At 33.5% G+C, this 13,603-nt stretch overlaps 1 protein-coding gene across 5 annotated transcripts in view; it reads left to right on the top strand.

The window, feature by feature from the left end:
- BRWD3 (bromodomain and WD repeat domain containing 3) overlaps window positions 1-13,603 on the top strand; it is a 201,192-nt gene that overhangs the window by 71,506 nt on the left and 116,083 nt on the right. For 4 of the 5 annotated variants that reach the window (XM_077889094.1, XM_077889096.1, XM_077889093.1 and 1 more), the window contains exons 9-11: window positions 2,262-2,362; window positions 3,478-3,548; window positions 4,720-4,820. In XM_077889094.1, the coding sequence (XP_077745220.1) occupies window positions 2,262-2,362; window positions 3,478-3,548; window positions 4,720-4,820 (273 nt within the window). Of the gene's footprint in view, window positions 1-2,261; window positions 2,363-3,477; window positions 3,549-4,719; window positions 4,821-5,291; window positions 5,415-13,603 lie in introns of those variants that run through there. The other variant, XM_077889097.1, reaches the window with a different exon arrangement.

A 13,603-nucleotide genomic window follows, 5' to 3' on the forward strand; every position in this document is an offset into this window, starting at 1 on the left:
AAAGTTGAAGTTTAAATGACCCACACTGTAAGGCCTACATTCTCAGCCCCTTGCTATCTTTTACTTCATCTTCTACCACTTGTTTTCTGTTTTCATTCTGCTTAAGCTGCTACCCTCTTTGCTTTTTTAGACCACTCTAGCTTCACTCCTGTCTTTCCTCTCTGTTTCATGTCTCTGGAATGGTCTTCCTTGGATAGTCACAAGGTTTATTCCTTCTGTTTCTAACCACTTTGTGCAAATGTACCTTTCTCAGGGAGACTTTCTCTGACCACTTTACCATTCTAAAATTTTAAGTTATTCCCTGGGCCAGCACTCTTTATCTCATCTTAATTTTATTTTTGTCCATAGTAATCAGTACCATGTAGCATGCATTCAATATGCTTTACTTATTCTTTGCTAATTAACTATCCCTCTTAACATCATGATGTATATCCTTTTCAGATTCTTTATTTTTATAAGCAAAATTGAGGTAAAATGATATGATACTAATAGTGGTTGCCTCTGGATGGTGGGGTTATAAGTAGCTTTGGTTGTTTTTCTATATTTACTAAATTTTCTTCAATAATTATATATTAATTTATATTCAGAAATGTACATATAAGTGTTTTAATTTTTACAATATCTAACATGATTTATTATTTAAAAACAATCCAACTAGAGTACATTAATAGGCCAAATCCTCCTTTGTGACTGATGAATATGTTTAAATATAATGGTGATAATAAAGGCTCTAATGTTTCTTCAAACTTAATACAATTATACTATTTTATATTTATTTATCTCATGTGTATAAATCAGAGATCAGCAAATTTAAATATTTGATAGTAAATATTTTAGGATTTGTAGGCCATTTGTATTCTGTCACACTTACCTCTGTGTTACAGTACAAAAGCAGCCACAGGCAGTGTAAGGTGAATTTGTTCCAGTAAAACTTTATTTACAGAAACAGACAGCATGCTGGATTTGGCATGTGGGCTATAATTTGCGGACTCCTGCTATAAATTGTGGATCAGGTTTTCCAGTGCAACCTTCTCTATTTCAGAATGGGAAATATAGGCATACTACCTGAGTACTAGTTTCTTTACTATTTCTCAACTATAAATGGATAACATTAATTAATACTATTTGTTTGATTTAAACTCTGTAGTCTTTGTAGAGGTTATGTGTTTCCAATCAAGAAAATTAGATAAATGACTTCTAATATCTGTAATGATCATTTTCTCTAGATTTGAGGTAAACATTTATTCAAACCCTATGCATCTTGATTCTTAATACTTATTTTACTGTTGTTGATTATCTCTATTTGGGATTTTTAAAACTCATGGCATGCAGATACCCTGGTTTGATTTTCAACTCTTTCCTGTATCTCATGCATCAGGAACCCAATGACTCTTCCCTTATCTGTGATTGTTTTCTGAGGATGTATAATATACTGAGAGTCAGAGCCTGAGAATCCTACATGATAAGGCCATTCATGTTCATCTAGGGTAGTAGTCATCCTTTAAATTGGCAACTTAGGTATATTTTTTAATCTGTTTTTTTCCACAATGGTATAGAGGTTTGACCTATTTTACTTATTGTACTAAAACAAATGAAAAATGATTTAAATTTATAAAGAACAAAATTTTTACCATATGTCACAGAAGCTAGAATTTAAGGTAAAACATTAGGGCCAAAATATTTAGATATTAACTTACTAAGCTTTGATTTTAGATTGATTTCTGATGCTCTATGCATATGAACTATAAAAATTCCATAATTATTGCTATATAAGTTTATGTTTAGCAGATTTGCAATGGTTTAATGAATAACCATGTTGTGACTTTTTTCTTCATTAAAAGTAATGAAATAATCTTAAAGTTTGATATTCAGTAATTTAAAAATTACTTTTATTTATTTTTTAAGGTTTTATTTTTAAGTAATCTCTGTACTTAATGTGGGGCTTGAACTCATAACCCTGAGATCAAGAGTTGCATTCTCTACTAACTGAGCCACCCAGGCTCCCCTAAAATTAATTATTTTAAGACTAATATATTTTATCCTAAATTTGATGTCTTTTTCCTACAATTTCTTGATACTTTAAATTTTTGCAAGTTATTCATTAATTTAAGAAATTTAGTTAACTGATTTCTTGAAAGTGAAATTCTTAATTGAATTTGTTTAAGGTAATTTTAAAATGATTATAATTTTAAAACATGCTGTGTTTAAAATAAGTTTGAACATGAAAGCTTTCTATTTGAATTAGAATTTTTTTTTTATAGTTTTGTCCATCAACTAAAGGCACAACCAGATACCTCACTTCTACTGGTGCTGATGGAACAATCTGTTTCTGGCAATGGCATGTAAAAACAATGAAGTTTAGGTAAGTTTAGAATTGGGTTAGAAATTTTGTGCAAACTCAAGCATGTTTATTTTTCCTTACTTCCTTGAGAAATTCTTAACAGTCCATGCATTTATTTTTATTTTTATTTTTTTAAAGATTTTATTTATTTATTCATGAGAGACACAGAGAGAGAGAAAGAGGCAGAGACAGAGGCAGAAGGAGAATCAGGCTCCATGCAGAGAGCCTGATGTGGGACTCGATCCCGGGTCTATGAGATCACACGCTTGGCTGCAGGCGGCACTAAACTGCTGTGCCACTGGGGCTGCCCAATCCATGCATTTAAGTATATATGTGTGTGTGTGTGTGTGTGTGTGTGTGTGTGTGTGTGTATATATATATATATATATATATATATATATATATATTCTTAATACTTATTTTACTGTTGTTGATTATCTTTATTTGGGATTTTTAAAACTCATGGCATGCAGATACCCTGGTTTAAACCAGATTTTCAACTTTTTGAATACACACACACACACACACACACATATATACATGCACACACACACACATATATACCTATTTCCATTAGATGTTAGAAATTTTAGAATAAAATTTTTATGAAACCAATGTTGAAGATACTATTTAACTTAAACCCAAAGAAATTTTTTTTAAAGATTTTATTTATTCATGAGTGACATACAGAGTGAAAGGCAGAGACATAGGCAGGGGATAAGCAGGCTCCCTACGAGGAGCCTGATGTGGGAGCCTGTTGATCCCAGGACCCTGGAATCATGACCTGAGCCAAAGGCAGACACTTAACCACTGAGCCACTCAGGCATCCCACAAAATTTTTGTAAAGAGTATTTGTTTCATTTATTACTATGGTAAGAAGACTTTGAACTCTTAATGGAGTAAGTTATCTGGTAATTTGTTTGTAAAGTTATAATAATAATACTGGTATCTTAAAGAGTGTTTGCAAGGTTTAATGCATTTTTAACCTGAATGATGGGAATAGTACTTATTAAGTACTTCAATTGTGTAGTTTTTATAATATTGATGTTAAATCTGTCAGTATCTAGCAGTGTGGAAAGATTCTTGCATGCTAAATGAGGATGATGGAAAATAAAAATATCTTACTTTTCCCTTAGAGATCGCCCAGTGAAATTTACTGAGAGATCTAGACCCGGAGTTCAGATATCTTGTTCATCTTTCAGTTCTGGTATGTGTAAAAAAGTGAAAGTTTCAAGTACCCAAAATATTAAATGATACAGTTTAATTTATTACAACTTGTAATAAATCTATTTTTAATTTTGTATTGGAAAAAAAGTATATGTTAGTGGAAATATACCCAAAATGTGAACCATATAATATAATAGATGAACCTTTCTTGACTTTAATTAACATGTAATAGTTTTTGAGTTTTTTCCTTTTTTTCTAATATATTTTTATATAAGTCAAAATTTGGCTGGTAAAAAGTACAACTCTCCCCTCATACACACACAGTTCAACATTAAAATCCTGCCCTGACATTTCAGAAAATTTGTACTGTAGTTCCATATAGAAGACACTTTTATAATGTGTAAATGGTGCTTTTCTACTGCTAAGAATCACATGCTAATTGACCTTATCTTTTACTGTGATAAAATATAACAAGATTTACTAATTAAAAAAAGATTTATTTATTGATTAATTTGAAGAGAGAGAGTGCCCATGTTTGTGCATGCATGCATGGAGGGGAGGGGTAGAGGACGGGCATCTCAAGCGTCCTCCTTGCTTAGCTTAAAGTCCCATGCAGTGCTCAGTCTCAAGACCTGAAGATCATGACTGGAGCTGAAACTAAGAGTCAGACACTCAACTGAATGAGCCACCCAGACACTCCTAAAATTTACTGTTTTAATAACCATTTTTAGGTGGATAGTTTTGTGACTTTAAGTATATTCAAATTGTTTTGAATGGATTAGCACCATCCATGTCTATAATATTCTCATAATCCCCCAAATGGTTGAGATTTTACATTATACCATTATAGCCACTGTAAAGAGAATTGTAGCAATAGGTTATTTTATAAATAATTTTGGAGCATCATGATTTTACATAAATACAAAGAAATGAATTCCTCAAGACTCTGACCTTTAATGTTTATTATTCAGAAGCTTGTAATTAGTGTATAGCTGTTGGATTTTCATTGGGTGAATGGTATAGTTGCCCTTTAAATATTTCTATTTAATTTTAGTTTTTTATCTGAAATTTTATATGTCTTTAATAATTTGAAGATAGCCTGTGTTTCTTGAAGCCCTCTTAATATAAGGTAGCATATAACTAAGAAGGCAATCAAAGGGTTTTTAAAGTTCCTTGGTACAATGTTTGCTTATTTGTTTTTAATCTTCCAGGTGGTATGTTCATTACAACAGGTAGCACTGACCATGTGATTAGAATATATTATTTGGGTTCTGAGATCCCTGAGAAAATTGCTGAATTAGAATCACATACGGTAAGAGCAAAATGAGAAACTTATATATGTTGCTTTCTTTTTTAATATCTTTGGAAAGTTGGTTTTATTTCTTCTTTTCTAATAGGTACTTTCATTTAATATATATTGGTACTGCAGTCTATATGGTAAGATATTTTTGTAGTAATGAAGATCAGTGTGAGATTCTAGATTTAGTATGGTTGTATTTAAAACAAGTTCTATTTGACCAAATGGGAAAAGAAAATACCACATATTAGTAATAGTTTATGAAAATCATCTTTTAGCCTGCTGTGTTTATTAATTAATTATATGAGCTGTTTCTTACTTTAAAATCTACGTACTTTTTAAAATAACATTGAAAAATGGTGGCATAGAAGGATCCTGAAATCACCTCCTCCTGTGAACACAACAAATCTACAGCTATATGTGGGACAGTGCCCTCTGAAAAGGATCCAAAAGCTAGATAAACAGTGCCTCTACAACAAAGGATATAAGAGCCACATCGAGATGGGTAGGAGAAGTAGAGATGTGGTCCTGAAAAAAAACTCCACCCCAGGAGCAGCAATCCACAGTTGGAGTGATCTCATGATATGGAACTTCTTCTTGAGGAGCAAGGTATTTATGTCCCATATCAGTTAGTCTTACCCTTGGGAATTGCACTGGAGAAATCAGTCCCCAAAGCATCTGGCTGTGAGAACCCAGTGAGACTTATTTCTAAGAGAACCATAGGGAATGAAAAATATACTCTTAAAAGGCTCCTGCACAGATTCACTTTTCATGGGACCCAGATCAAAAGCAACAGTTTGTAAGGCTCCTAGACTTTATGTGAAGAAGACTCATTTACTAATCTTAAAGCATCTGCTAGAGAGGCAAAAACCTGTTGGGACTCTTTCCAGGGACATAGGAGAGCACCATTTTTGCATTCTCTTACCTTGTTGGTCCTGGTATAGGTGAGTGCTATTTTGGAACCCCTTCTTTAGGTCTTTAAGTCTGCTAGCTTCAATGGGAGCACCCTGGCCATGCACACTGCAACTGTGGCGGCTATCCTACCACAACCGGGTGGGCTGAATACCCCATCCCTATACCACATTCACAGCCCTCCTGCCATAGCTGGTGAGCATGCACAGCCCATACAGGGGACACTCCTTGACCACCTGGCTCTAGTGACCTGGGGGTATTATATTTTTGGACCCAATGGGTTTGAAGCAGTTAGACAGTCTTTGGCAGGCTACCATGTCCAGGGCACTACACAAACAGAAGACTGAAACCTATCCCCATGTTTGATGTGAAAAAAGCCTTTTTTTTTGTGGAGTATGTCACACATCCAGAGGCTAAAGAAGTGCTCACAGGGAACATGGGCAGAGATTTACCATGTTAGCACCCTCACTTCACCTCATCATAGCTCACCACTACTTCACAGAGAAGATTATACACACGTCTAAAGCTACCATTTTTTGCAAATGTTGTCCAGGGGACACCTGTGGAACTGGTCTGGAGGTTATCAGAGTTTACAATTGTGGACTCAAAGACTCTATATTTGCATATCTTAAAAGATACTGCCTGATAATCTGTCTTCCAATTAGCCTGAAACTAGGCACTGAGATCTCTCCCTTTAGAACAGTGACAGGTTTTGACATACCCTCAACATCTGAGACCTGTCAAGAACAAATTGTCCTACTTCTAGACAATCACAGATGTCTGAGAAACAACCAAATGCTAGGGCATGGATGAACTAATAAGGCTTATCTCCAATGCAAGGCCACACTATACAATTTAATTTATAGGTGGAATCTAAAAAATAAAACAAACAAAAAGCAGAAATAGACCCATAGATACAGAGAAAAGATCTGTGATTGCCAGAGGAGAGGGAAGTGGCAAAATTGGCAAAATGGGTGAAGGGGAATGAGAGATATAGGTTTCCAGTTATGGAATAAATACTCATGGGGGTATAAAGTACTGAATAGGGAATATAGTCAATAATATTGTAATAGAATTGTATGGTGACAGATGGTAGCTACACTCGTGGTGAACATAGTATAATGTATAAACTTGTCAAATTGTACACCTGAAATGGATGTAACATTGTATATCACGTATAATTTAAAATTTTTTGAAAGAAGAGGTAACTATTTTATGTAACATATAGAAACAAACATGGAGTCCAGCAAAATGAGGAGAGAGGTATATATGTTCCTGATGAAAGAATAGGAGAAAACCTCAGAAAAAGATCTTAATGAAATGGAGATAAATAATCTTGCTGGTAAAGAATTCAGAGTAATGGTCATAAATATACTCACCAAACTTATGGAAGAAGGATAAACACAGTGAAAAATTCAACAAAGAGAAATAAACCACAAGAAACTAACAAAGAGAAATCATGAAACTGAAGAATACAAGGGCTGAAGTGGTAAATATACTAGGGTGTTCAATGGCAGACTAGACAAAATAGAACAGATGAGCATCCTAGAAGACAGTACACCAGAAATAACCAAGAACAGCAAAAGGGAAAAAAAATAGAAAAATTGATGTAGTTTAAGGGATGTACTGGATAACACCTAGCAGAATAAAATCTGCATTATAGGGGTTCCCAAAAGAAGAGAGAGACAAAAAAGTAGAAAACTTACTTCAGGAAATGCTGCAAATTTCTCTAACTTAGGGAAGGAAACAGATATTCAGTTCCAGGAAACCCACAGAGTTCCAAATAAGAAAAAGCAAAGAGATCTACATCAAGGAACATTCAAACTAAAATATTAAAAATGAAAGAGAATCTTAAAAGCAGCAAGAATAAAATAACTTACTGCATAAAAGGTGACCCCCATAAGCGCATCAGCTGATTTTTCAATGGAAGCTTTGTAGGCCTGAAGGGAGTAGCATGGCCTATTGAAGGTGCTGAAAGGAAAAAAAAAAAAAAGGAAGCAAGCATCCAACCCAGAATTGTGTACCTGGTAACATTATTCAAAATTTAATTAGAGATACAGTTTTCCAGACAATCAAAAACTAAATGAATTTGTCACCATTAAAACAATTTTGTATATTTATTTATTTTTAAAAGGTTTTTATTTATTTATTTGAGAGAGAGAGTGAGTGAGAATGAGAGAGATCACAGAGGCAGAGAGAGAGGAAGAAGCAGACTCGCCACTGAGCAGGGAGTCCGATGCAGGGCTTGATCCCAGGACCCTGAGATAATGATTTAATCCGAAGGTAGACATTTAAAGGACTGAGCCACCAGGTGCCCTGACCATTAAAACAGTTTTATAAGAAATATTAAAGAGATGAATTTCAGCTGCAAAGAAAAAGAATTAACTGGTAATAAGAAACTATGAAAGTAAAATGTCTCACTAATAAAGACATATATTAAAGGTAGGGGATTAAACATGCGTGAAGCTAATAATGAATTTTAAAACAAAAAATTGGTAAAATTAAGTAGGTAATAGTACAGGGATACACAAAATGAAAAGATTTTGTTAATTAAGGTTTATTTGTTTATTTATTTATTTATTTTGAAAGATTTTATTTATTTATTCATGAGAGACACAGAGAGAGAGGCAGACACACAGGCAGAAAGAGAAGCTGGCTCCACGCAGGGAGCCTGATATGGGACTTGATCCCAGGTCTCCAGGATCACACCCCAGGCTGAAGGCAGCGCTAAACTGCTGGGCCACCGGGGTTACCCTAATTAAGGTTTTTTTAAATTTGTAATTTCAGTTAGTCAACAATGTTATATTAGTTTTAGCTATACTATATAGTGATTGAACAGTTCCATGCATCACCCAGTGACCATCATGAAAAGTACACTCCTTAATCCGCATCACCTATTTAGCCCATCCCTCCAAAACTCCTCTGGTAAAGATCAGTTTGTTCTTTATAAAGTAAAAGTCTGTTTCTTGATTTGTCTCTCTCTTCTTTCCCTTTGCTCCTTTCTTTTGCTTCTTAAATTCCACAGGTGCTTGAAATCATATGGTATTTGTCTTTCTCTCACTGACAATTCAATTAGCATTATACTCTGTAGCTCCATCCCTGTCATTACAAATGGCAAGATTTCATTCTTTTTTTAAAACTGAATAATATTCCATTGTATATATTCTTTATCCATTAATCAACTGATGGACATGTGGCTTGCTACCGTATTTTGGCTATTATAAAAAATGATGTTATAAAAATAGGGGTTCATGTATTTCTCTGAATTAGTTTTTTTGTATTCTTTGGGTAATTAAAATCTCTAGATCATAAGGTAGTGCAATTTTTAACTTTTTGAGAACTTCCATATTGCTTTCCAGAGTGGCTGCACCAGTTTCCATTTCCAGTAACAGTGCAAGAGAGTTCCCTTTCTTCATATCCTCACTAACACCTGTTGTTTCTTATGTTGTTGATTTTAGCCACTCTGGCAGGTATGAGGTGATACCTCATTGTAATTTTGATTTGAATTTCCCTGATGGTAAGTGAAGATGAACATCTTTTCATGTGTCTGTGGGACATCTGTATGTGTTTTTTGGAAACAATGTCTGTTTATGGCTTCTGCCCATTTTTTAACTGGATTATTTGGTTTCTGGGTGTTGAGTTTTATAAGTCCCTTATGTATTTTGGATACTAATCTTTTTTAACAGATATATCATTTGCAAATATCTCCTCCCATTGCTTAGGCTGCCTTTTAGTTTTGTTGTTTCCCTCTCTGTGCAGATACTTTTTATTTTGATGCAGTCCCATTAGTTTATTTTCCTTTTGTTTCCCTTGCCTCAGGAGATATATCTAGAAAGAAGTTGCTGTGGTTGATGTCAAAGAAGTTATTGCCCTTTTTTTCTAGGATTTTGATGGTTTCCTGACTCACATTTATGTCTTTCATCCCTTTTGAATTTATTTTTGTGTATGGTGTAAGAAAGTGGTCCAGTTTCTGCCTTTTACATGTGGTAATCCAGTTTTCCCAACACCATTTGTTGTAGAGACTAGATTTTTCCCATTAAATATTCTTTCCAGCTTTTCAAAGATTAATTGACCATGTATTTGTGGGTTTAATTCTGAGTTTCCTATTCTTTTGCATTGATCTATATGTCCATTTTTATACTAGTACCATACTGTTGTGAAAACTACAGCTTTGTGGTATAACATGAAGTCCATAATTGTGATGCCTTCAGATTTGCTTTTCTTTTTCAAGGTTGCATTGGTTATTTGAGGTTTCTTGTGGTTCCCTACAAATTTTTGGATTGTTTATTCTAACTATGTGAAAAATGGTCATGGTATTTTGATAAAGATTTCATTAAATGTGTAGATTACTTTGGGTAGTATATACATCTTAACAGTATTTGTTCTTCTGATCCATGAGCATGGGATGTCTTTCTATTCCTATGACTCATGTTTTCTTTCATCAGCATTTTATAGTTTTCAGAGTCCAGGTCTTTTACCTCTTTAGTTAGGTTTATTCCTATCTATCTTATTATTTCTGGTGCAGTTATAAGTTGGATTGAGTCCTTAATTTCTCTTTCTTCTTCTGCTTTATCATTAACATAGAAATGCAACAAATTTCTGTGCGTCGATTTTGTATCCTGCAACTTTACTGAATTTATTTATCAGTTTTAGCAGTGTTTTGGTAGTGTCTTTTGTGTGTTCTGTAAGGAGTATCATGACATTTGGAAATAGTGAAAATTTGATTTATTTCTTGCTGATTTGAATGCTTTTTATTTCTTTTTCTTGTCTAATGGCTGTGGTTGGGACTCCTAGTACTATGCTAAATAACAGTGGTAAGAATGACATCCCTATCTTGTTCCTGACCATAGAGAAGAAGCTCCCAGTTGTTTCCCATTGAGGATACTGTTAGTTGTGGGGTTTTCACATAAGGCCTTTATGATGTTAGAGTATGTTTCCTCTAAACCTATTTAGTTGAGGGATTTTATCATGACTGGATGTTGTACTTTTGTCGAATGGTTTTTCCACATCTATTGAACAGATCATATGTTTCTTATCTTTTTTCTTATTGATGTGATGTATCACATTGATTGATTTCAAATACTGAACCACTGTTGCAACCCAGGAATAAATCCCACTTGATCTTGTTAAATAATTTTATTCATGTATTGTCGAATTTGGTTTACTAGTATTTTGGTGAATATTTTTGCATCCATGTTCATCAGGGATATTAGCCTGTCATTCATTTTTAGTGGTGTCTTTTGTGTTGGTATCAGGGTAATGTACTCAGAGAATGAATTTGGATGTTTTTCCTTCCTTTTCTATTTTTTGAACTATTTGAGGAGAAGTATTAATTCTTCTTTAAATATTTGGTAGAATCTACCTGTGAAGCCCTCTGGTCCTAGACTTTTGTTGGTTATGAATTAGTTATTTTATTATTGATTCCGTTTCTTTGTTGGTATTGTTCTGTTCAATTTTATATTTCTGGATGTTTCAGTTTTGGTCATTTATATATTTACAGAATTTATCCATTTCTTCCAGGTTGTCGAATATGTTGGCATATCATTTTTCATTGTATTCTTCTATAATTGTTTGTATTTCTATGGTATTGATTATTTCCCTTTTCTCCTTTGGGATTCTATTCATTTGAGTCCTTTCTCTTTTTTCTTGGTAAGTCTGGCTAGAGGTTTATCAATTTTATTAATTTTTTCAAGGAAGCAAGCTCCTGGTTTCATTGATGTGTTCAATTGTTTTTTTAGTTCCTATATCGTTTATTTCAGCTCTCATCTTTTTATTTCCTTCTTTCTGCTGGTTTTAGGTGTAGTTTGTCCTTTTTCTAGACCTTTTAGGTATAATGTTAGGTTGTTTATTTGGGATTTTTCTTCTTCAAGAAGGCCTGTATTGCCAAAACTTCCCTTTTAGAAATACCTTTGCTGCATTGAGGGTTTGGAACTGTTTTTTTTTTAATTTGTTTCCATGTATTTTTAAATTTCTTCTTTTGTTTCCTGGTTGACTATTCATTGTTGAGTAACATTATTTAATCTCCATGTGTTGTGGTCTTTCCAGAATTTTCTTGTGATTGACTTCTAGTTTCATAGTTTCATAGGTCAGAAAAGATGCATAGTATGACTTTGCTATCTTTAATTTGTTAAGGATACTTTGTGGGGTAATTTGTGATCTATTCTAGATAATATTCTGTGTACACTTGAAAAGCATGTCTATTTTGCTGTTTTAGGATGGAATGTTTTGAATATATATGTTAAATTCACATATTCCAGTGTCTCATTCAAGTCCATTGTTTCCTTGTTGCTTTTCTGTTCAGATATCTGTCCACTGATGTAAGTGCAGTGATAAAGTCCTGTACTAAAATTGTCTTAGTGTCGATTAGTTCCTTCACGTTTGTTATTAACTGTTTTATGTATTTGTGTACAGCTAATATTTATAGTTGTTATATCTTGTTGGAGTCTCCCCTTTATTATTACATAGTGACCTTCTTTGACTCTTGCTAGTCTTTTTTTTAATGTCTGTTTTTTTCTGATGTAAGTATTGCTACTCTGGCTTTCTTTTGACTACCATGTGCGTGATATTTCTCCATCCCTTTACTTTCAATCTGCAGGTTTCTTTAGGGCTAAAATCAGTCTTCTGTAGATAGCACATAGATGGGTCTTGTTTTGTACCCGTTCCGTCACCCTATATATTTGATTAGAACTTATAGGCCATTTACATTCAAAGTAATTATTGATAAATATTTATTTATTGTCATTTTATTATTTGTTTTGTAGTTGTTTATGAAGATTTTCTTTGATCCTTTCTTGTTTTTCTCTTTTTCATGTTTTCTTGATACTGATTAGTGATGTGTTTGGATGTCATTCTCTTTATTTTTTACACATATATTGGTGGTTCTTGATATATGGTTACCATTAGTTTTGTGTATAAATTCCTTTGTATATAGAAGTCTATATTAAAGTGATGGTTTCTTAAGTTTGAATTCATCCTTACTCCTCTAATCCCCATGATTAATGCGTATGTTGTTATAATTTCTATCCTGTTATTTTATTTTGTGAGATTAACTGATTTTTTACAGAAATATTTATTTTCACTGTGGTTTTTTTTTTGTTTGTTTCCAACCATTATACTGTTACTTTTTGTTTCTCCTTTCCACACAAAGAGTCCCCTTAAATATTTGTAGCAGGGCTGGTTTTGTTTGTCATGAATTCCTTTAGGTTGTTTGTCTTGGAAATTCTTTATGTCTCCTTCTATTCTGAATCATAGCCTTGCTGGATAGACTATTCTGGGCTGCAGATTTTTTCCATTTAGCACTTTGTCACTCCCTTCTGGCTTGCAAAGTTTCCATTTAAAAGTCTCCTTGCTAGCATATTGGTTTTCCCTTTTAAGTTACTATATTCTTTTGTCTTGCTGCTTTTAAGATTTAGTCTATATCACTATATTTTGCACATTTATTTATACCATGTGTTAGTGTTGGCCTGCTTTTGTTGATTTTGATGGATTTTCTGTGCTTCCTGGATTTGTATAACTGTTTCCTTCTCCAGATTAGGGAAGTTTTCAGCTATTATTTCCTCACATAAATTATCTGGTTCCTTTTCTCTCTCTTGTTCTTCTGGAACTCCTATAATAAAATGTTATTAAATTTGATGGAATCACTTAGTTCCCAAAGTCTATTCTCATTTGGTATTTATTTTTTCTCTCTTTTGTTAAACTTGAGTACTTTTCATTATTCTGTCTTCTCCATCAATAATTTGTTTCTCTGCTTCTTCCATTGTTCTCTTCATTCCATCAAGCATGTTTCTCATTTTGTTTATTGACCCCTTTATCTCTGTAGTGTTATTCTTTATCTCTGTGCTAAGGTCTTCCTCATGTCTTCTACCCCTTTCTTATGTGCAGTGAAT

This window comes from Canis aureus, chromosome X, assembly GCF_053574225.1.
Source record: "Canis aureus isolate CA01 chromosome X, VMU_Caureus_v.1.0, whole genome shotgun sequence".
In the NCBI taxonomy this organism is placed as follows: Eukaryota; Metazoa; Chordata; class Mammalia; order Carnivora; family Canidae; genus Canis; species Canis aureus.